This window comes from Neolamprologus brichardi, unplaced genomic scaffold (genome assembly GCF_056152115.1).
Source record: "Neolamprologus brichardi isolate AB-2024 unplaced genomic scaffold, ASM5615211v1 NODE_ptg000031l+_length_7269946_cov_1, whole genome shotgun sequence".
Classification (NCBI taxonomy): Eukaryota; Metazoa; Chordata; class Actinopteri; order Cichliformes; family Cichlidae; genus Neolamprologus; species Neolamprologus brichardi.
The window spans coordinates 5,424,722-5,446,933 of NW_028270136.1; the positions used below are offsets into that span (position 1 = coordinate 5,424,722).

Sequence of the window (22,212 nt, forward strand, 5' to 3'; positions counted from 1 at the left end):
ACGGTCATATCAAAAAGCTTTAATGACGCTCCTGCACAGTTGAAACAGCTTTGTGCTGATGTGCAGTGAGCCAGAAGCGACTAGTGGAGCCAAACCAACCCGTGCGTGGCTCTGTTTTCCTTAGAGGAGCTACAGCATCGCGGACACGAGCCAACATGGCGGCGTTACACCAGAGGGGGGCAGTAACGCGACTCAGAGGCGCAGAGGCACCCTAAAGAAGAAACTGTTCCGGACACGTGGTGCAAAGTGGGTGTGTTCATCGCGCTGATGTAAACACAAAATACGCCTCACAGCTCGACGGATAATCGTGGTGGACTGAGCTGCTGAGGTTAACCCAGAAAGAGTCGTCGGCGGTGCGGAAAAGCCTCCGTGTACGTCGCGTCTAATATGCGCTAAAGCACCGAGGGGGGCGCCATGGATTTCTACATCAACCTGAAGGTGAATTTCAGGGGAAATTCCAAGAATTTCCTGCTGTCGGGATCCGAGACCAAGAGCTGGGAGTCGATGGAGGCCATGGTAAGCAGAGACGAGCAGCAGGCCTGCTGTCAGACACGACGCCACACGCAGGGCGCTCACGCAGCACACGCAGGGATGGGGGTTCAGGGGGCCCACAGGTGCCGACAGACACGGGGCAGACGCCTACACCTCCGTGGGAGAGGTGCCGTGAGGCGGAGAGGATTACTCCAGCCCGAGCCGTCACGGTGAGCGGCCCAGCCCAGCGGGTGTGACGCCGACAGTGTGCGGGAAGCACCGGGAGTGCGTCACGTCGTGCAGACCGGTGTCCCAGCCCGCTTCGTGACGGGCCGCACTCATTTAGAGCAGCTTCACAGGCGGGCCGTGATCCCTGCTTAGACACAGGCTGATCAGGACGTGCTCGTCCTCCAGACTGAGCCACACTGTTGTGTTTGTCACAGTGAAACACGCAGAATAATAGAAAAATACCTTTAAGGCTCTGCGTGGGTCACAGTGGGCATCGGGGAGGTAAAGGCAACGAGTCAGACAGGCCCGTGCACATTCCTGCGTTTTGTGCCCAGGCTTTACGTCAACACAGCAGCAACAGCGTAGCCGATTCACCGCCATGCGCAGTGGTTCAGTCCGAGTGCAGGAAGTAAACACGAAACACCCACAGAGACATTAAACATCCTCCACGACTGCAGCACAGCAGGATGCAGGAGCTTGTGTTTGTGTCCTCACTGGCAGACGCTCCTTACGTGTAACTAACTTTATGTTGCTTTCCTAACGTTGCCGAAGAAAATAGAACAAATAGAAGCATTTCCACTGAGTGAGCCGTAAATTTGAGTAACACAGTAACAGATCAAGGACAACAACCTGGAGGATGAAAGCCTGTTTGGGCTGCTCGGTGAATTTTATTTATATCTGTTATCAAGTATTGATTTAATTCACAGATACATATATTTGCCATATGGTGTAATAACCACAGGATCATATAGATTTGAATGACAGAGTTCATCACTGTGTTAAATCTGAACCAGAGTCTGACATGCACCTCCTCAGAAATGTAGCTGCACACTGCAAGGATGCAGAGATCCAGAGCTGCAGTAGATCTGTTTGTGCTGTGCAGAGTAAAGGAGCCCTGAGCAAGAGCCCAGTTATACATGACTGGGACTGGAAAAGCAGTAAGTCAGGAACAAGAAGGTGAAACAGGCTTGGAGCTCATCGTTGGTGTGAGTGCTGCTGAGTCACAGACGTGTGGCTGCTGAGACTGTTGCAAAAGGTTTAGCATTGACTGTTTTTCATTGTGAACCAGAATGAGCTTATATGTGTTCGTGTCAAAGACATGCATTGTGCTGCTCAGCATGTAAGCAGCTAGCAGGAGTGTAGCTGGAGGCCTGTGACTGCTCCCTGTGGCTGAGGGATCCTGATAGTAAACATACAGGAACAACAGCTCCGTCAGTCCTTCAGCAGCTGACGCACTCGTCACACAGTTGTGATGTCGTCCTAATTTACAATCATGGATCTGAATGTGTTCACGCTGTGCCTGATGTGGAAAGTATACACTTCATTTTATTGTTTCGCTATAACAGTTATGCCAAGAGAGAGCACTTGTGTTACAGTGTGAGCATAATCAGAGAGCTCAGTCCTGACAGGATGAAACCTCCAACAGGATCAGGCTCAGGAGGGGGGGCACGGTCAGCAGGTTTGGGGGGGCCTGGGTGAAACACAAACTGCAGGAGATAAATCCACACGTGTTTGCACAGTTTTGTTCAAACACTTATGCAGCCTAAGATGACTGAAGTGCAGACGCTCGGTGTCAGCAGAGCTCAGCTGTGTTACAGTAACTGAATCAAGGCAGGAAACAGCATCTGCTGACGTTCGTGGGCTTTTGCTCGAGCTTTGATTGGTTGAGTGCAAAATATGAAAAAACAATTCTTCTATGTAAAACAGTTTTAGTGTGTGACCTTTGACCCTGTAGGACTGTGTAAGAACGGCTTTGAACCAGAAGTAAGCAGCAGCCCTGTGGGGTGTGGTACTGTCAGCTCTGCAGGATGTGACGGGCTCATCATTCAAGACTTACAGGAATGAAGTTCAGCAGTGATTCATAAGCAGTCAGTGTGGGGAAGCTCTCACTGCAGTGTTCTGGGTCACATCCAGATGTTTCCAGAACAGCCTGATTATAGAAAAGAATTGTAATTGTCGAGTCCTGAAGTAACAACATGTTCTGAGTTGTTGTCTTGATGCAGCTCAGTCGTCCAGGTGAGGAAATCCCAAAAGGTTGATTCAGTTTTGAGTGACTGCAGGTTTCCAACCTTATAAACAGCACATCTGCATAATGACTGACACGAGCACCACTGGAGGAACAGTGGGTCAGTTTGTGACCAGTAAACTGTCATGATCATTGATCAGTGGCCTCGAGCACCGCTTCTGAAAACGCAGCGTCCAGATGAACAGAGTCAGCGTTGGGGCGAGACCAGCTTTGCAGAGCAGGCATTCAGAGCTGCTGTGTAGCACCACACTTCTGACATTTACAGTGAAGAAGTGACTTTGGATGTGACAACATCTGTCTGTTACAGGTCAAGCGCTCCTTTGGCCTGTGCAGCCTGCAGCTGACCTACTTTGATGAGGAGAACGAGGAGGTAAGAGCCTGAGGAGTGCCACACAAAGTAAGATTAGTGAGTAGGTACAGCTAACCTGCAGCAGTAGAGTGTGGTAGCTGAATGACTGGTGAGTTGTGCCAAGTGAGCAGCGCCTGTATAAAGGAGGGAATTCCTCCATGTAACACATTATTATCACATGTTTCTGTAATCGTCTTCTCCTTTTCTTCCTCCAGGTGTCCATTAACAGCCAAGGTAAGCACACCTGTGCAGTCACATGATGCGCCACGTTAAACAAAGTCCAAATCAAAGTGCACTCATGTTAACGTCACTTCTGCTTTTGTTCCAGCTGAGTATGAGGAGGCTCTGAAGGTAAGCTCACGGTTAAAGTTTGTTGTCATTTGCTCTGCAGAACACAGACGTCATGCAGAGCACCTGCTTCCTCTGCAGGCTCCCTTCACACCACTACAAGAAAGTAATAATAGTAAAGCAGTGCTTTGTATGTCCTGCAGCTTATATGTGCGTGTAAACAGAATTTAAAGTGCGAGTAGCTGCAACACAGTCACAGTGCTGATATATACAGAGCAATATTAGGGTGTGTATATGTACAAAGAGTGCAGATTTACAGTTATGGATGAACAGTTGGACGTAGGCAGTGGTTCAGCAGCCTGTGGATAGAAACTGTTAGTGTGGTGGTCCTTGCTTTCACACTCCTGTTCCTTTACAGCACAGACGTGATGTGGAAAGTTTCTGTGGAGTGTGTGTTAGCTCGCTGTGTAAGCAGCACCTTACTTTGCAACGTCAGCTACGATGTGTCGATTTGCCAGTTAACCATTAAACGCCCTCACATCCAGCTCCAGCACAGATCCCTGACTTGTGTGTAGCATATCTCCACCTTCATTGATGGGTAAGGCGGAGCATCATCTGCATAGAAACAGAACGTAGCCAAACATGAAGCCCTGTGGAACTCCACAGTTATTCTTAGTGTATTTACGGAGGATATGTTCATGTGCCATCCATGCTATCATCCACCATAAGCTTCTGTTTCATTGTGATGTGATATGAAAGGTGTGTTTTTACCATCTGTGATTATCTCTTTTACTTATATTCAGATCATTTGGCCGCATGTCGTGGGTCGATAGCCACAGCTTTACAAATCCTGATTCCAGGCTTCTCCACAGCTTTGATCTGTTTAATTGATAAAGAAATAAAGCAATAACAGCCTACTGGTGTTTATCTCCTTTCATGGTTTGTGCAGTTTGACCCATGAAAATAAAGACTTCCTTATGAGAGGATCATCTGTCGCCCAGCTCATATAGGTCGTGTCCAAATTCATGGGCTGCATCCTCCTGAGGACCCGGCCTTCGCGGTCTACGTGGGTCGGGTCCTCAGAAGGTCGGGTAGGCCGGAAGTAAACGGCTGTGAAATTGGACGGTCGAGCCTTCTGATTAGCGTCACCGCTGTCTCGGTGGAGTTTAATAAACTCGGCCGTCTGCTCCTTGCTATCTAAAATATAACAGGACACTGGCGTAAACTCTCGACCGTCTCACACTTCTGTTTAATCAGTTTTCTGTTTGACGTTTAGTCAGCTGTGTGAAAACCACCCGGGTGATTAATAAAGTTTTATTTTATCTAATCTAATAACTTTAATCTCAGCCAAACCGATTTACTCACGAACAAATAAAACACTGCAAAAACTTTTGCAAATATGCGATATCTTGATAAACCGAGCAGATATTTGATGTTTACACAGCTACTTTCTCGCCTGAAAAGATGTTAAAAGTTTATTTTGTGACCCAGAAAGATTAGTATGAGTAATTTTAAAACTTAGTAGCAGCCGCCATTGTTGGAAACTGGAGTTTGGCTGGGCCGCGCTATGAATTCTGGGATATGGTGGGCCACGAAGGACACACCCGACCCATCCTTCAAATTCGGGGAAAAGGAGGACGCATTTGTCGGCTGCATTCGGAGGAGTCTACGAATTTGGACAGCCTTCGTCGCGTCGCTGTGACGTAATCGTAACAAATGCGTCCACAGGAGGAAGCAGCCCATGAATTTGGACATGACCAGTATCGCTGTGCTTACTGCTCTTAAGTGAAGCGTTTGTGTTGTCGGTGACAAATCTGGCGGAGTGGAGAAACTGACGGTGTGTTTATTTCCCAGAGTGCAGTGAGGCAGGGGAACCGGCTGCACATGAACGTGTACGAAACTCGAGGCCAGCCGTCGAGGGTTGCCACCACCAAGGCCAGCGGAGCAGAACCCAAGAGGGGCTTCAGGCCCCCACAGCACTGCCCTTCACTCGCTCAGGTGGTCAGCCGCAAGGTCCAGGCTGCAGTGCCCGAACAGGGCATGGTAAGAGCCAGCACACAGGCTTCTCACTGCATTCATCCTGCTGTGCCCAGATGTTTGTATGCACATAGATGTTGTTTTGTTGCTCAGGTGATCATGAAAGAAGTAAAAGGGACCAAAGAAGAAGACAAGACTCCTCCAGCCTGGTTCACCTCCTACATGGAGAAGGTAAGAACATCCTGATGAGTGTCACAGCAGCAACTCCGCTGAACCACTGATGACTAAAGTGCTCGCTGCTGCCTTCAGTTTAAGGACCAGGTAGTTCGTGAGGCAGTGGAAAAGATCTGTCGGGAGTTTTCAGGACAGTGCTGCATCCACAAACCCCTGGGAGGGGGAGGAGGAGCAGCGGGAGGAGCTGGTGGAGCTGGTGGAGGTAGAGTGGAAGCTGTCGGAGGAGCAGAGACCCAGCAGGTCCCCGAGGTGTCCTCCTCCACTCTGCCTGGAGCTCCGTCCTCCTCAACTCCTCCCTGCTCGTCCTGCAGGGGGCAGACTACTGGAGGAGGCTATCAGTGCAGGTATGTGCTGCTGAGTAAGTCTTTGCTGGTGAAAGACGCTGTGTTGCAGTAGGCCTGCGTTTAACTCTAACACTTGTTAGTTACAAATGAATGAGCTGGAAAACGAGCAAAACGTTGTTAGTAGAGCAGGGCGATGTGAGCAAAATATTTATCACGATATGCATTTGAAAATTTGTGATAACGATATAACTGATGATATAATTGGCACTAGACAAAATACTTTACAACTCCACAACTTTATTAGTGCAAAAAACCATCAATGTATTTTCACTTAAACAAGCAGCTGTTTTTTATGTGCATTAAAGTTATATAAACATTAACAGTGCAAATGCAAATTCCTTGCTGACAGTTTAACCAAAAGGCATTTCCAGTGGAAACTGGCCGACATATCCTCAGCATAACCATGTATAATATCCACAAAACTTAAAAAGAGGTTATACACACACAATACGGTAACATTATGTTGAAGCACAGTATGTATCACTCCGCGAGGCTCCGCCTACGATAGCCGTAATGCTCCGACAATCCATCAAGCGGTGCGGCTTCGTAGCTTAGCAACGTCGTACTGAAACATGTGACAGATTTTCGAGCACATAAAATCGTTTCGAGGTCAGTAAACACAACCAGAGTTCATACATAAGGCACACGGGATTATAAGGGGCTCTGTCGACTTTCAGAAAAATCAAAGGATTGAGTTTAAGTGTGCCGTATTTTCCAAACAACACGGTAATAACGACGGCCCGCTAGCACGCTCTACCAAAAATAGTGCTTTGTTGTGTATCTGACGGACCAAAGCTAAACCAGTTCCACCAGTGAAGCTGCAGCATTTTTACAAACCAGTTCTGGTTCATCTGTTTCATTCAACGATCCGCTTTCGCTCTTCTCATTCTCCGTCGCCGCCATGTGCGTATGAAAACAAAGGCACTGCACATGCGCGTTTTACCCATAGTCTATCGCCATATTTCATTTTCCCATCGTTGCCCAACATTACACCGGTGTTACCGTGAACAGTATGATATGGCCCATTGTGAACATTCACCCTGTGGCCTCGCTGCTGTAAAGGCTCTTGGAGGATGTTGGTGCTCTAACTTCAGCTCTGCACACAAACTGCTGCAACGACTGATCGTTGCAGTTTGATCACACTGTGCACTTCCTCACGTTCTCCTTGCATGCAGGGAGCTGTTGTCTCTGCAGATTGTGAAGCTGAGTGCGTGCTCTTCATCACGGTGTCAGTTTTACAGTCTCACGTTTCCTCTCTGGGCTGTTTCACTCCACAGCGTGTGCACCTCCTGTACTCTGTGCGAGCCCTGCAGCTTCTCCCACGATCCCAGTCACAATCTGGTGAGAGCCAGGACTCCCCTGTCCATCCCGGAGCACGGATCGCCGGCCCCAGACCACAGCAGGTGTGACACAGCTACTTTAACACGTGTTCATATTCACCAAAAAGCACAAACTATCTTCATAAAATCAGCTTTACACACTAAATATTTAATAAAGACATGAATGTTTTGTTTTAAAGATATGTGGTATGAGTGTGGCTGTCTGAATCCTGCCCTACACCTGGCTGTAGACATAATGCTGATGTTACTTCATCTCCATCCATCGTTGTTTAGGTTCTACAGGCGGGGGGATCGCAGTTTCCGAAAGGCAGAGAAGCAGCGGCTGAAAGCCGAGAAACGCCTGCTGAAAGCTGAGGTGAAGGAAATCCGGAAGCAGCTGAGGATGGAGAGGCGGGGCATCCAGTGGAGCTCGTCCCATCGAGACGGCAGCTCCTCCCCCGTCCTCCTGCAGCCTCGAGCCACACAGCACAACAGCCCAGAGTAGGTCCCAACAAGTTAGGCTGCAGGACGCACTCTTAGTGTCGATCTCCTCATGTGTGATTCCAGAGTAGCTCCAGAAACTGTCTTTAGTTAAACACTAGCACCTGCTCACAGAGTCACAGGGAGGCGCTATCAGCTCGTCAGGGGACGAAATGCATTTCTGAGACCCTGAAACAGCTTTTGTCCACCTGCTGCGGCTCCCCCCAAAGCTGAAACACATTTAAAGATGAATGGTGATCCTAGATTGGTTAATTATAGCGAGTAGCCTGCAGCGGTCAATAAGACGTCCATTGTAACCACCGCTCTGGAATGATGGGAGCTGAATGACGTGTGAATGAGTTTAAAGTGAGACGTGATGAAGAATTTGAATAAAGGGATTTTCCTCTTGTTGCCAGGCGACCAAAGCGCCCCTGTCCCCTGGTGGTTCCCGCCATGACGGCAGCGTTTCTGGACGAAAACCTTCCTGACGGCACGCGTCTGCGTCCTGGGACCAAGTTTATCAAGTACTGGAAGATGAGGAACACCGGGACTCTCAGCTGGAGCGCTGAGACTAAGGTAACGTCTGTTTCTGCTCAGGGGGCTCATGAAAGCTTCTCCTGAGAGGCACCAGAACGAGACCTCGCCGTCTCAGAGCCGTGAATATCACGGACGCCTCCATGTGTGTGCAGCACAGACGTGACCTGACGGTGTGCTGGCCACAGTGACGCAACAATATCATTCGACCCACCTTAGGGCTGCTCGATTATGGCAAAAATGATAATCCCGATTATTTTCACTGAAATTGAGATCTCGACTATTTGACGATATTTATTTAACCCTTTAAGACCTACCATAGAACCAAGTCCGCCAGAGCTTATATTATATGTTTACATGCTGTGGAGCCATTTTTGGGAGCATTTCAAGTTGCTATACATCAATACAACCATTACAGCCTAAATTTTAATAATATGTCTGCATTAAGTGCACAGTAATTACATAAATTGCAAAAAAGTGCAATAAACTATAAAAAAATGAAAATTGTTTTTGTTTTTTTAACATATATTTCTAGTTAGAGAAATTTAAGAGGCTTATCCCTCAAAACTGTAAATACAAAAAAGTTGCACAAAATAGTTTCCCACCACAGGAAATTTATTTTGAGTGTCTTCATAGTTTTATTTTTGAAATACACCAATTTTTATACACTGCAGGAAAAATGAAAATAAATATTATAATGCAAATTTGCAAAAAAGCAGCATATGCATCAAAATAAACTATTTCCAGCAGTGCAATATGAGTCCTAAGCATCCCAGAAACCACACAGAAAAGTCAAACATGACGTATAAAAACACCAGTGTAGGCTTTTAAGGCCTACAAGTAAAAAACTACATTTTCCGCGAAAATGACGTCACTTCCGGTTTCGGGCAGGAAATGGCGGACATGCGATAGTTCGCGCTGACGTCTTTTTCAATGTGGGAAGTGTTACAAACAGCTGATCGGACTGGCAAAGCGTGTTTCTGGAATATTATGTTTTTGTTCCTGCAAACGCTTTTTATGCAGTTTTTGCAAAGCTGTTCCGGTTCTACAGGGATTTAAAGGGTTAACAATAACAATGTTGAATAATGACTTTAAAGATTGTCATAAAATAATATAAAATAGTGCAAATACTGATAACAGTGCAAATGTTTGCAATATAAGAAATAAATGAAAAATGTAAACATCTGTGTTTAGTGAACTTTGCAGTGTTGCTCTGTGGTGCAGCTACGACACTGTAGCAAAGTTTACACACTGTGTCGACTTGATCCACGTCTGACTCATGAACCCATAATGTTTCCACACCACTCAAGTTTTTTTACCTCTCTTCAACCAACAGCAGTCACTCTCCTCTCCAAATAACTTCTGCTGAGCTTTCCGAGCTTCCCTCGGGTCCTCTTAATTGTTGTGACACTGTTCGAAATGCAGAGAGGTGCGCTCGATTTGCCACACGGAGCAGCGCGAGAGTAAAGCACAAGGGAGGGGCTAATAATCGGCTCAGTCATTTTAATGATCGTTGAAAGCCCAGATCGTAATCGAGATTAAAATTCAATTAATTGAGCAGCCCTAACCCACCATTAGATGTACTTTTTACATTTTGGGGGAGGTGTAACTGTTGGCTGGGTTGCCATAGAAACAGCTATACTCATGATCCCAGGTGATGAGCGTCACTGACCTGCGTGATTACCCAACCAGCAAAGATTCACAACTTTGTAGTGAAAAAAATCACAAATGTCCTGCTGCTCGTCACATCTCATGTGTTTCAGGCTCTCAGTCACACATCTGTGCTTTTAGTTTAAAGAGGTTTAGTTCAGCTGCACTGAACCCTGTTTCACTGTGACCAACCAATGCTTAATAGTGTTAATCGTGTAAAACCTTATTTAAACATTTTCCATCACGTTCAGCAGCAAAGTGCTGACGTTCACTGACCACAGAACCTCACTTTGCTCTTTGACCTCAACACCTGTGGGAGGTTTTGGTCCACTGTGTCAAACTCCCACTAAGGAACCGTTATATTATGTTTGGTTCCTGCAGCTGAAGTTCATGTGGGGAAACCTGGCAGTGGGATCTGGAGACCGATGGAGGGAAGTGGCAGTTCCCTTCCTGCAGCCGGGACAGGTGAGTGTGAGACATCCCACAGCCGTGGCACGTGTCCTCGTGAAGCACTGAAACAAGCGCGTGTGTGCGTGTGTGCGTGCGTGCGTGCGTGCGTGTGTGTGTGTGTGTGTGTGTGTGTGTAGGTTGGCATAGTGAGCGTAGCGCTGTGTGCACCCACTGTGGAGGGCTCCTACACGTCTCACTGGCGTCTGGCCCACGCTGGCGAGCAGTTTGGACCGAGGGTGTGGTGCAGCATCGTGGTCGACCCTCTGGCTCCAGCACCCATGATGGCTGACGGGATCCTGGTTTCCCCCTGTGTCACACCGCAGGTAGGACGAGTGCAGTTCAGGGAGGCTGAACTCATTTGATGCAACCTTGATTGTTCCTTTATTCAAACTTGTTAACTCTGTAAGACATCCTGCAGTTTGACTAATGGGTGTGAGAGGGTTAGGGTGAGATAGAGGAGGGTTGGTTTGTAAAGTTTATACAAAACAAATTGAAGTTTAGATGGTTTAAAAATGAAATACATTTCTGGATGTGCAAATTCACAAATGACATTGATGTGAATGTTTGCAGGGCAAGAACCCAGCAGCCAAGGATGGGAAAGCATGTGCAGCTTCCCGGGAACAGCCGTTACTGTCGGTGGACCAGGAAGAGTACTACATCCCGTCTGTAGACCTGCTGACCGCACAGGTAACCTGCTGTGACGCTCCTCCCCCATCCTAGCAGCTAAACTTCAGTATGCTAACATCACGCTACGGGCAGCGCGGCAGGGCATGTGTGGAGCCATTAGAGCCATCATTCACCTTCAAATTCACTGAAGTTATGCAAAGTTTCATTTTCCCAGTAAAATATGAAGGAAAGGGGTGTGGCCTATGACTCGTACTCACTACAGTGACACAGGCACTCAATAACCCTGCACTATAGCAATATTACTGTAACAGAACCAGTCGAGTCCTCTGTTAATAAGAAATGTGTTACAATGATTCATTTATAAACTGGGGGGTCTGACTTGGATCGTACTGGTTTGGAGGCAGGTCAGGTGACCTATAGACTAGCCTTGTAATCTGTTACCTGTTGTTCATTTGTCAGGATCTTCTGTCTTTTGAGCTGCTGGATATCAACATCGTCCAGGAGTTGGAGAGCGCCCCCACCAACACGCCTGCTGGTAAGAAGAGAGCAGCTGTTAGCCAGAACACTCGGTCCTGGTTTAGAAACACGTGTCTGCACTGCAAGCACGTCAGTTATATGAACAATGAAATAGTAAGATACAATCTGCTGCACCACAAATACCGACGTTCAAACTCTAACATGCAAAGAGCAGCAGGTTTCCTTCAGACACGGCGAGCACAGCGTCCTCCAGTGGCTGCATCGACACGCTGACGGAGGCGTCTGTGATTCAGACATTCATGTTTCTTTGACCTCGTAGTTTGATTAGCGTTAGGTGCTGTGACCCTGATCGAGCGGGGAAGCTGCAGACTGAGTTTGGTTAGACACACCGCTTTCTGTGCTTTGTGCAGTTCAGGTGCTAAACTGGTGCTAAACTGGTGCTAAACTGGTGCTAACTGTAAGAGCTCAATGCTGTCTGTGTTTCTCCTCCAGACATGACACCCTGCATGTCCCCTCTGTCCCAAGAGGGCCCTCTGCTGGACAAGGGCAGCCCCTCCCTGGGTCTGATTCAGGAAGAGACTGAAGTCATCAATAGCATCATGGGTAATGAAGTCCCAGTCCTCCTCAGTGTTCTCCCAGTTTATTTAAAGGCTCTGTTGAAACGTAAACTACAAGCCACACCTGACCTGATTCAGGTGCCTTGAAAAAACCTGTTTGGCTTCCCAGCATGCATTGGGGTGAAGCTGTTCACAGCCGTGCAGTTCGCTCTCTGAGTGTGAGCAGCTGCTGATACAGCTGTGTGTGGAGAAATGAAATGGGCGTGTCTTGACATTTGTCGTCTCGCTGCTGGTCCTCAGATGTCCCCCACGGGGTAGGACCTGGAGCTGAAGGGGGCGGAGTCCCAGCTCAGGAGGAAGGGGAGGATGACATCAGCGGTACTCAGTTTGTTTGTGAGACTGTGATTCGCTCGATGACCCTGGAGGAGGCCCCTGATCACATACCTGTGAGAGGATCCTGCCCAGGAACGGGAAAAGGTCAGTGACACGCCCTCGGCGCCAGCTCGTGCTTTTAAACGATCATTTGTGATTGGCTGAAACGTGTTCATATACAGTCTGCTCTGACTGGAGCTTTAGTGTCAGCTGTCCACCGGACTGCAGCGTGATCTTTCACTGTGGTCCTCGTGTTTCCTTTCAGTGGTGCGTCCAGCTGCTCATGGCGGCTCCTCCTCGCTGTCCTGTCTGAGTAAAACGGTGAAAATGGAGGAGAGTCCCGACAGCTGCTCTAGCAACTCCAAGACTCCCATGAAGCCCCTCGTTGGTCTCAAGGCGTCCATCCCTTCCCCGCTGAAAGCCTCCCTGCCCACTCCAACGTCTGCGACCCTGAACGTGCTGCCTGGCCCGAGCTCGGCACCGGGGCCGCTCCACGCTTCAGCCGGGACCGCCGCGCTGCCAGAACACACCGCCACAGGTGATATTTGTTGTTGATATGTTGACTCAAGCAGCTTCTCTGTGAGAAACAGCTGTTTGCACCAGTTTGGGGGGTGAGCGTTGACCATTTGCACACTGTATATAAAGTAGAGGCGGCGTCTAATGTCAGTGAAAATGTCAGCGTATGACTGGCTGGATTCAAGGATAGTGAGGTGTGATGGCAGCCGTGGTCAGCTCAGTGTTTGGGAGGACCTCTGGGAACTCTTTCAGCTAGCATCAGCAGGAGGGACGCTACTAAAAGCCCCGGCAGCGGTGCTAACAGGGCAGGACACGTGCTGTGACAGCACAGTTGAGGATCTGTGTGGAGAACTTTGTCGAGGGAACAGCTGTTTATTCTTTAAATGGAAGGTCCACAAGCTAATTGTCAGCTACTTCCAACACTTTGTACGACTGGGGCCGATTATTGGAGAGCTTGTGTGTGAGGAGCAGGATTTTAAATTCTGGATTTAACAGGAAGCCAGTTTAGTTGCTATTATTTGACAACAAAGGCGACAAACCGGCTCACACAGGTTTCCCCACGGTCATTCAGTTTAAATCCAAAGTGCTCCCACACTGCAGCCTTTGCGTCTGTTTTTCCAAATCTTAACTTGCATTTCTGTGGCTACTCCTCACGCCGCTGTCACGCACCTGACATACAGTGGGGCAAAAAAGTATTTAGTCAGCCACCGATTGTGCAAGTTCCCCCACTTAAAATGATGACAGAGGTCAGTAATTTGCACCAGAGGTACACTTCAACTGTGAGAGACAGAATGTGAAAAAAAAATCCATGAATTCACATGGTAGGATTTGTAAAGAATTTATTCGTAAATCAGGGTGGAAAATAAGTATTTGGTCAATAACAAAAATACAACTCAATACTTTGTAACATAACCTTTGTTGGCAATAACAGAGGTCAAACGTTTACTATAGGTCTTTACCAGGTTTGCACACACAGTAGCTGGTATTTTGGCCCATTCCTCCATGCAGATCTTCTCAAGAGCAGTGATGTTTTGGGGCTGTCGCCGAGCAACACGGACTTTCAACTCCCGCCACAGATTTTCTATGGGGTTGAGGTCTGGAGACTGGCTAGGCCACTCCAGGACTTTCAAATGCTTCTTACGGAGCCACTCCTTTGTTGCCTGGGCGGTGTGTTTTGGATCATTGTCATGTTGGAAGACCCAGCCTCGTTTCATCTTCAAAGTTCTCACTGATGGAAGGAGGTTTTGGCTCAAAATCTCACGATACTTGGCCCCATTCATTCTGTCCTTAACACGGATCAGTCGTCCTGTCCCCTTGGCAGAAAAACAGCCCCATAGCATGATGTTTCCACCCCCATGCTTCACAGTAGGTATGGTGTTCTTGGGATGCAACTCAGTATTCTTCTTCCTCCAAACACGACGAGTTGAGTTTATACCAAAAAGTTCTACTTTGGTTTCATCTGACCACATGACATTCTCCCAATCCTCTGCTGTATCATCCATGTGCTCTCTGGCAAACTTCAGACGGGCCTGGACATGCACTGGCTTCAGCAGCGGAACACGTCTGGCACTGCGGGATTTGATTCCCTGCCGTTGTAGTGTGTTACTGATGGTGACCTTTGTTACTTTGGTCCCAGCTCTCTGCAGGTCATTCACCAGGTCCCCCCGTGTGGTTCTGGGATCTTTGCTCACCGTTCTCATGATCATTTTGACCCCACGGGATGAGATCTTGCGTGGAGCCCCAGATCGAGGGAGATTATCAGTGGTCTTGTATGTCTTCCATTTTCTGATGATTGCTCCCACAGTTGATTTTTTCACACCAAGCTGCTTGCCTATTGTAGATTCACTCTTCCCAGTCTGGTGCAGGTCTACAATTCTTTTCCTGGTGTCCTTCGAAAGCTCTTTGGTCTTGGCCATGGCGGAGTTTGGAGTCTGACTGGTTGAGGCTGTGGACAGGTGTCTTTTATACAGATGATGAGGTCAAACAGGTGCCATTCATACAGGTAACGAGTGGGGGACAGAAAAGCTTCTTACAGAAGACGTTACAGGTCTGTGAGAGCCAGGGATTTTCCTTGTTTGAGGTGACCAAATACTTATTTTCCACCCTGATTTACGAATAAATTCTTTACAAATCCTACCATGTGAATTCATGGATTTTTTTTTCACATTCTGTCTCTCACAGTTGAAGTGTACCTCTGGTGCAAATTACTGACCTCTGTCATCATTTTAAGTGGGGGAACTTGCACAATCGGTGGCTGACTAAATACTTTTTTGCCCCACTGTAAGAGTTCACTCCTCCTTACGCTGAGGAAACAAGAAGGGAGGGGTCGGTCGAGAAATCAGACAGAAGCTCTGTAAGGCCCAGGTGGACGATAGATGATCCCTGGTTTTACAGCTGGGGTGGACGAGGCTGAGCTCCAGGCTTTCACATGAATGAAAAGTCTGTCTGGTCTTTGGTTGATAAGCTGGAAAATTGCTGCCACAAATAGAAAGACTCAGTGTTGATGTAAACTAATCTAATTAAACTAATCGATTTGTTGGCAGCACGGTGGTTAGCACTGTTGCCGCACAGCAAGAAGGTCCTGAGTGCAATTCCACCATCAGGTCTTTCTGTGTGGAGTTTGCATGTTCTCCCCGTGTTTGCGTGGGTTCCCTCCGGGTACTCCGGCTTCCTCCCACCATCCAAAGACATGCAGCTTGTGGGGATAGGTTAATTGGATAATCCAAATTGCCACTAGGTGTGAATGTGAGTGCGAATGGTTGTCTGTCCCTGTGTGTTGGCCCTGCGACAGACTGGCAACCTGTCCAGGGTACACCCCGCCTCTCGCCCTATGACAGCTGGGATAGGCTCCAGCGCCCCCCGCGACCCTGAAAAGGATAAGTGGAAGTGAATGGATGGATGGATGGATTTGTTAATCATTTCTGTTAGTACACATTTTAATAAATTGATCATGTTCCTTTAAATGAATCAACAACCAATCACAGCAGATAGCCCCGCCCCTCCCTGAGCCTGGTTCTGCCGGAGGTTTCTTCCCGTTAAAAGGGAGTTTTTCCTTCCCACTGTCGCCAAAGTGCTTGATCATAGGGGGTCATTTGATTGTTGGGTTTTTCTCTGCATGTATTGTTGTAGGGTCCACCTGACAATATAAAGCACCTTGAGGCGACTGTGTTGTGATTTGGTGCTGTGTAAATAAAACTGAATTGAATTAGACTTGGAAGAGAGAGAGCTAATGTTTAATAATCCACATGTCTCTGTTTTACTCTCTGGTGCTGTTGTAGATACAGTATTGTGATGTTTTTATGTTTAAGTTGTTTTTAGTCTGTCTGGAGCTGACTCAGTCTGGGAGCTGACTCAGTCTCTGGAGCTGACTCAGTCTGGAGCTGACTCAGCCTGGAGCTGACTCAGTCTCTGGAGCTGACTCAGTCTCTGGAGCTGACTCAGTCTGGAGCTGACTCAGTCTGGAGCTGACTCAGTCTGGAGCTGACTCAGTCTCTGGAGCTGACTCAGTCTGGAGCTGACTCAGTCTCTGGAGAGTCCCGTTTTGGGGGGTTTAATAAATTTGTCCAGATTTCTAGAAATGAGATGGTTTTGCTCCTGCTTCAAGTCTAAACTAGGCTGCAGCTAGCTTATGCGTTAAAACCTTTCTAAAAATCCAGCTACGCATCAGGTCCACACACTACACACCCTCAGGTCCTCTTTTATGTTTCTAGTTACTTCTTCTGCTGCCATTTGTGGGCACGACAGAGTCAAAGCGAAGCTTGAACCTCTGTGTCATGAGTGGGAGTGAAGCATGTGTCCCAGCATGTGTCCCAGCATGTGTCCCAGCATGTGTCCCAGCATGTGTCCCAGCATGTGTGCGACGTACAGCAGCCAGTCACACCCAGTGTTTGCTTCCTCATCACAGGTGAAGCTGAGGAATCGCACATGGAGAGCATCTGTGTGGAGTCCAGAGTGAGGGAGAAGCAAGAAGAGGAGGAGAAGAGAGGAGTAATGAGGAGTCGCTCCTCCTCCACATCCTCCGAGGATTACATCATCATCCTCCCCGATTGCTTTGACACCACTCGGCCCCTGGGAGAGTCCATGTACAGGTACGAGCCGTGGCTTTGGAGTGTCTGGGAGAACCCTCGGCTGTGGGACAGTAATCAGTGCTTTCACTTTGTCCCGCTGCAGCTCGGCTCTGTCCCAGCCCGGAGACGTCCAAGCCAAGACCGACACAGACCCAGATACCCCCTCAGCTGAGCGTCGGGACAGCGCCGCAGGACAGGGGGAGGCGGACGAGGCGGATGAAGCGGCTCCAGGAATGGAGCTGTCAGGAGCCAGCAGTGCCAACGATATGCTGTGTACGTCCCAGACGCTGGACGACGAGCCGCTGACTCCTGAAGTAGTCACCCCGCCTAAAGCTGTCGTCACATCACAGTAAGTATGAGAACGTTTCCTCAGACTGACCGCTCCACTGCTGCACCACATCTGTACGACTGTAGCACCTGTCATCTACAGCGTCATCAGGCAAAGGAGATTACTGATGCTTTATTTCCTGCTTATATACTCAACTGTCAGTCACACAGCTACTTTCATAAAATAGTTACCAAAATATGTTAGATGGTGTATCATCTAAAAACATTTTCCCTTCATTTAAACAAGATTCAAATACAGCGAGCCGAGTCAAGAAGCTAACGAAGCTAACGAAGCTAATGAAGCTAATGAAGCTAACGAAGCTAATGAAGCTAACGAAGCTAATGAAGCTAACGAAGCTAACGAAGCTAATGAAGCTAACGAAGCTAATGAAGCTAACGAAGCTAATGAAGCTAATGAAGGGGCACAGGCGTTGTTGTTGTGCGGACACTGTTTGTCTGACAGTAAATGAGCGACGCAAACATGTTTGTGTTCGACAGCCCAGAGAGCAGCGCAGAAAGGGAGGAGGAGGATGCCGGCGCTGAGGAAGGAGCGCAGGGTTCAGAACTGTACCAGACTGAGGACGGTAGGCTCCTTACTGGGTCTCGCTGTCACTTCATTCACATTTCACTCTGATGAAGTCCACGATGAACGCATCGTTCTGTCTTGCAGAAGCAGCTCCTGAGCGCGCTCAGACTGATACTGAAGCTACTGACACGGAGAAGAACGACCCCGAGGACCCCAGGTCTCTCTCACGCACACACACACACTCTCTCACTCACACACACACACACACACACACACACACCACTGATACTACAAATCTCAGACATCACCACCATCATCCGATCACTTTGAATGCAGCTTCTAATAGAAACGGACAAACGCAGGCTTCCAGGAGACGGCAGGCAGATTATCTGCTCGCTAACATAAAAGCTAAATAACGTCTTCATGTTAAAGTAGAGACTGTAACAAGCTGCCAGTCCAGCTGTCTGCTGCTGTGTGTCCGAGTTTAGCAGGCTCACGGGACGATTCGCTGCCTTTGAGGCTCAGAAAGTGAAGTTAGTGATGTACAAAGGTTCAAATGAAGCTGTTCGAAGTATGACTGTGCAGGCAGAGTCCTCACAGGTCAGCCTGAGGTCAGGGTAAGGTCAGCTCAGATGCACAGGAGTCGTCTCACCTCTGTGCTTAGAGCCTGACCCCATCGTTGTGCTTCAACTAAAACAGAAGCAGAGTAATGACGAATAAAAAATGACGAGCACGAACAGTTTGGGTGGAGCACGAAGTCCAAGGATGCTTTCTGGTTTCTGTTGCTGCTGTAACTTCTCCCCTTGCAGACAGCTAATAAACAAACGCACATCCATGAATAGTAAACACTGATAAGAGAGAACAAAAGGATTAACTCTCCAAATGTTTGCCCTCCTCAGGCAACAAGGCCTCACCGGCGGCCTGGTGAAAGGAGCTCTGTCAGTAGCTGCCTCTGCCTACAAAGCCCTGTTCACCGGACAAGGCCCCACACAGGTGACACACTTAGCAGCTTCTTTCTCCCACATTCACATTTGTGTATTTTGGAGTTTCCAGTGTTGAAGTAAACGTAACATCTCGTCACAGCCCAGGTTTGACGCTTTTCTCTGCATGATAGCGATGCAACACATAGGCGACACAGTTGTGGGGCTACACTTACATGAATCCAATGCAAAGCTAACTGCACTACCTTGGAAAGGCTTTAAGTTGGGGCTGCATCCCTAATCCAGGAGCAGGAGCCGAAGGTGCTCCCTGATCAGACGGGTGCTCCCGATGCTCGATCGGTTCATGTTGCTGCTGCAATCATTGCTCTCTGGTTTTATTTACACAGCATGTTGTCAGACCTTCAAACACTTCAGATACAGACTCGTTCAGGCCTGTGCGGTAATCAGTAGCTGGCTCGCTCGACTGACCCGATCTTGTTTCCACCCAGCCTCCAGTGGATGCATCCACCCAGGACACCATGATGGCCGTGCTGGTGGAGATGGGCTTTGCAGACCGCTCTCTGAACCAGCGTCTGCTAAAGAAACACAACTACAGCCTGCTGGACGTGGTCAACGAGCTCGTTCAGATGACCGACAATGACTGGTACTCTACACGCTACTGACGACGAGAACGCCAAACTCTTCCTCCTTCTTTTCAGCTCTCCACTAATTTGCCCTTTTGGACCGAGGACTATACTGCGAGCTTGTACGGGGACATTCCAGCCAGCCCTGCATCCTCCAGCGGACCATCACCCACCCACTGTCTGTAGTTTTAGTACTTTCAGCGTAGATCTTGATAGTTGCAGGTTTTCTTTGCATATCTGTCTAAGAAAGGTGAAAACAGGCATTCTAGGTCTTCAAATGTGAATCGCACCACATGCTAACATCATGGATTTTAACGAGGCGTGAAGCGTGAAAGCGTGAAAGCGTGAAAGCGTTCACTTCCATCAAACCTGAGCTGAAGTTGTGTTGGCTGCAGAAACTCCACAGTTGCTATGCAGGTATCCCAAACAGCTGCAAACGGCACCCTCACGCGCTTCCTTTGTCCACAGCAGCAGACTCTCACCGGTCGCCTACCGAACCCGCTCGCTCAGAACATCTCGCTGACGGTTCTGCTGAGGCATCAAGTCATCTCATCTCAGAGTCGCCTCGTCGAGCTGGCTCCATCGCAGCAGCTGGTGGTGCATGTTTCTGCGTCTTGTGGTGAAAACCGTAACAACCAGCCTGACTGGTAGTGAGCTAATGCTGTTCACGAAGCTAGCATTGTTTGCTAATTTCCTTTCGTTAGATATCATTGACCTGAGTCCCAGAGCAGCCTCACACTCTCGTCTGCACAGGGTCAGCTTCAGGTTTGCTTCTTTCTGTTTGACCAGCCATTCCAACAGCTACTAATAACTTTATTATTGGTTGTAAATAATCAAACTGTAGGTGAACAGAACTGGTGAGGTGATGTAGTGTGTGAGGCTTTACTGTGTAAGAATCTGACCCTTCGGTGTTTCCAGAGCTGGAGGAGCAGGACTGCTCCCACACATTCATGTTGATGTGACTTGTGATGATGAATGCAATGAAGTACTTGATGTTTAAATAGCCGTGCTATTCAAAACACACATTCCTCCTTTTTTTGAGTCAGTTTCCAGAACTCACACACGTGCTCAGCTCTGAAGTCTGAGACGTGAAGACGTGTGTGATGCTTTCTGCAGCGTGCCGTTCTGGTTGCACGTTACCTTTGTCCTGTAACTTTAGTCCATCACTGACACTAAAGGGATTTTCTCATGTACACTAAACACAACATGTATGCATAACCTGTTTTAGAGAAGTCATTGAAAACCACTCGGTGTAGCTGAAACTTTGACTGTTAGCCGGTGTGTGATTTACTGCTGTTGTTGAGTTGTGAGTCGGTGGTGGTGAACAGACTGTCCCACTGCGTGATGGTTAACTAGCTAATCAACCAGGTTTGTTCAGCACTCGGAGCTGCAACCTCGCGGGGAACCAGTTTACCCAGAGCTGCTGTGGAGACACACCAGCTCCTCTGCACAGAGCTATCGTAGCTAAACGTGATGAGCCTGTCCTCCACGCGTTTCATCTTTTTATCCCCCCTGACTCCCCATGTTTACATGCTTCTACTGTTTTGAATGGAGACGCAGTCCTGCTGGCGTCAGTTTTGTGGTTTTAGACTAAGTTCATTATCAGCTGTTTGCTTTGTTCTCCCATCAGATGAAGGATTTCAGACGGGCGGATGCCTGCTCGCCTATTCTGTTTGTGGTACGTCTGCTCATTAGGATCAGCTGAGGGGCCCAGGTGATGGGATTAAGGTTCGGTAACTATAGTAACACCTTTGGAAATGGATTCTCCTCCATCCACTAGAGAAGGTTGAAAAGAGGTGTGCGGGTCACGAGCGTTTGCTGTGAATCGTGGCGGCTCCACACGTTGACGTTGAGGCTTTCAGGTGTGCTCAGTAAGGTCGCTGCTCGTCTGCTCTTTCCTGTTAGCTGACCCTGAGCTGACTTCATTAGTGAAGCAGTGGGCTGAGTTAGTTTAAGTTCTGCTTCGACTGCTCGGAGGCTGTTTGTAAGTTTGACGTCGTGTCTTTAGGTGTTTAAAGCCGTTCTGCAGTTTTTGTCTCATACTCTGTAATAAGGATGTTTTGTTGGTGTGAAGGGAAACCCTTTAATCAAAGATACACTGCGTGCTGCTTTATGCCGTTACACATCCACGTCACCTCACGTCACATGGTGCCCTGTGTCGGTCTGCACCGGTGTGTGGTTCGTGGGGCTGATATGCAACACGTCTGTGCAGTCCAACAGGGAAGCAACAGTGTGGGCGGAGCCTGAGGCAGGCGTGCAGGTCACATGGTTGAAACGATGTAAAGAACAGTGAGCTCTGTTTGTTATGAAGGACCAGCCACGGGTGCAGCCCCACACTGGGCCACGTTTTTGACTCAAACAGCTAAAACATCCACGCAGATGTTTAGATTTTTAAAACACGAGTGGCATTCATCAGTTTTAGGCATTCGTTGTTTCTTTTAGCGTTTCATAAACCATGCTGTCGGGTTTCACCCTCTTGGATCGGTAATTAATTTAAAGGTAAGAATAACAGTGTCCTGGGACAGGTGCAGGCCTGCTTCAGACGAAGGTCACGTGTGTGCCGTGTGTCATCGTGCTGAGACGAGTCGTCGTGTGTGCCAGAAGCTCTGGTTGGATGAAATGTTAAAACTGGGGAAGATGTATTTATGGAGGAAGAATGGCTCGAGCTTTTTTCTGTGTTGCACTTTATGAATATTGTATGATGTACAAATCAATATGTCTCCGATTAAATGCATTACACCCACCTGAGGTTCCTGCTTCGTCTGTTAGGAGCATCACGTGGAACTGAAGGTCACGTTTGTGACGTCACCTTTACATAGAAGCAACAAA

General features: G+C 48.1%; 1 protein-coding gene across 2 annotated transcripts; it reads left to right on the forward strand.

Annotated features, from left to right (window-relative positions):
• The first annotated feature begins 257 nt into the window (after window positions 1–257).
• nbr1b (NBR1 autophagy cargo receptor b) lies at window positions 258–22,120 on the forward strand. 2 transcript variants are annotated; one of them, XM_087837423.1, is made up of 23 exons: window positions 258–516; window positions 3,033–3,095; window positions 3,290–3,308; window positions 3,403–3,425; window positions 5,217–5,405; window positions 5,493–5,570; window positions 5,649–5,917; window positions 7,195–7,320; window positions 7,531–7,737; window positions 8,133–8,292; window positions 10,282–10,365; window positions 10,488–10,673; window positions 10,921–11,037; window positions 11,437–11,512; window positions 11,947–12,057; window positions 12,312–12,488; window positions 12,649–12,921; window positions 16,804–16,987; window positions 17,070–17,315; window positions 17,792–17,877; window positions 17,964–18,036; window positions 18,719–18,812; window positions 19,249–22,120. In XM_087837423.1, the coding sequence occupies exons 1-23, from the start codon at window positions 415–417 to the stop codon at window positions 19,420–19,422; spliced, it is 3,117 nt and encodes a 1,038-aa protein (XP_087693549.1). In that variant the 5' UTR covers window positions 258–414; the 3' UTR covers window positions 19,423–22,120. The 2 variants fall into 2 exon arrangements, with proteins under 2 accessions (XP_087693549.1, XP_087693550.1); XM_087837424.1 differs by lacking the exon at window positions 18,719–18,812 and having other exon boundaries at window positions 19,249–19,414.
• The last annotated feature ends 92 nt before the right edge of the window (window positions 22,121–22,212 follow it).

Bases quoted from the DNA above. Each gene is read 5' to 3' on its own strand.
- nbr1b (XM_087837423.1), top strand. From the start codon at position 415: ATGGATTTCTACATCAACCTGAAGGTGAATTTCAGGGGAAATTCCAAG. The intron at 5,406-5,492 runs GTAAGAGCCAGC...TTTGTTGCTCAG, and splicing joins CAGTGCCCGAACAGGGCATG to GTGATCATGAAAGAAGTAAA. The intron at 11,038-11,436 runs GTAACCTGCTGT...TTCATTTGTCAG, and splicing joins TAGACCTGCTGACCGCACAG to GATCTTCTGTCTTTTGAGCT.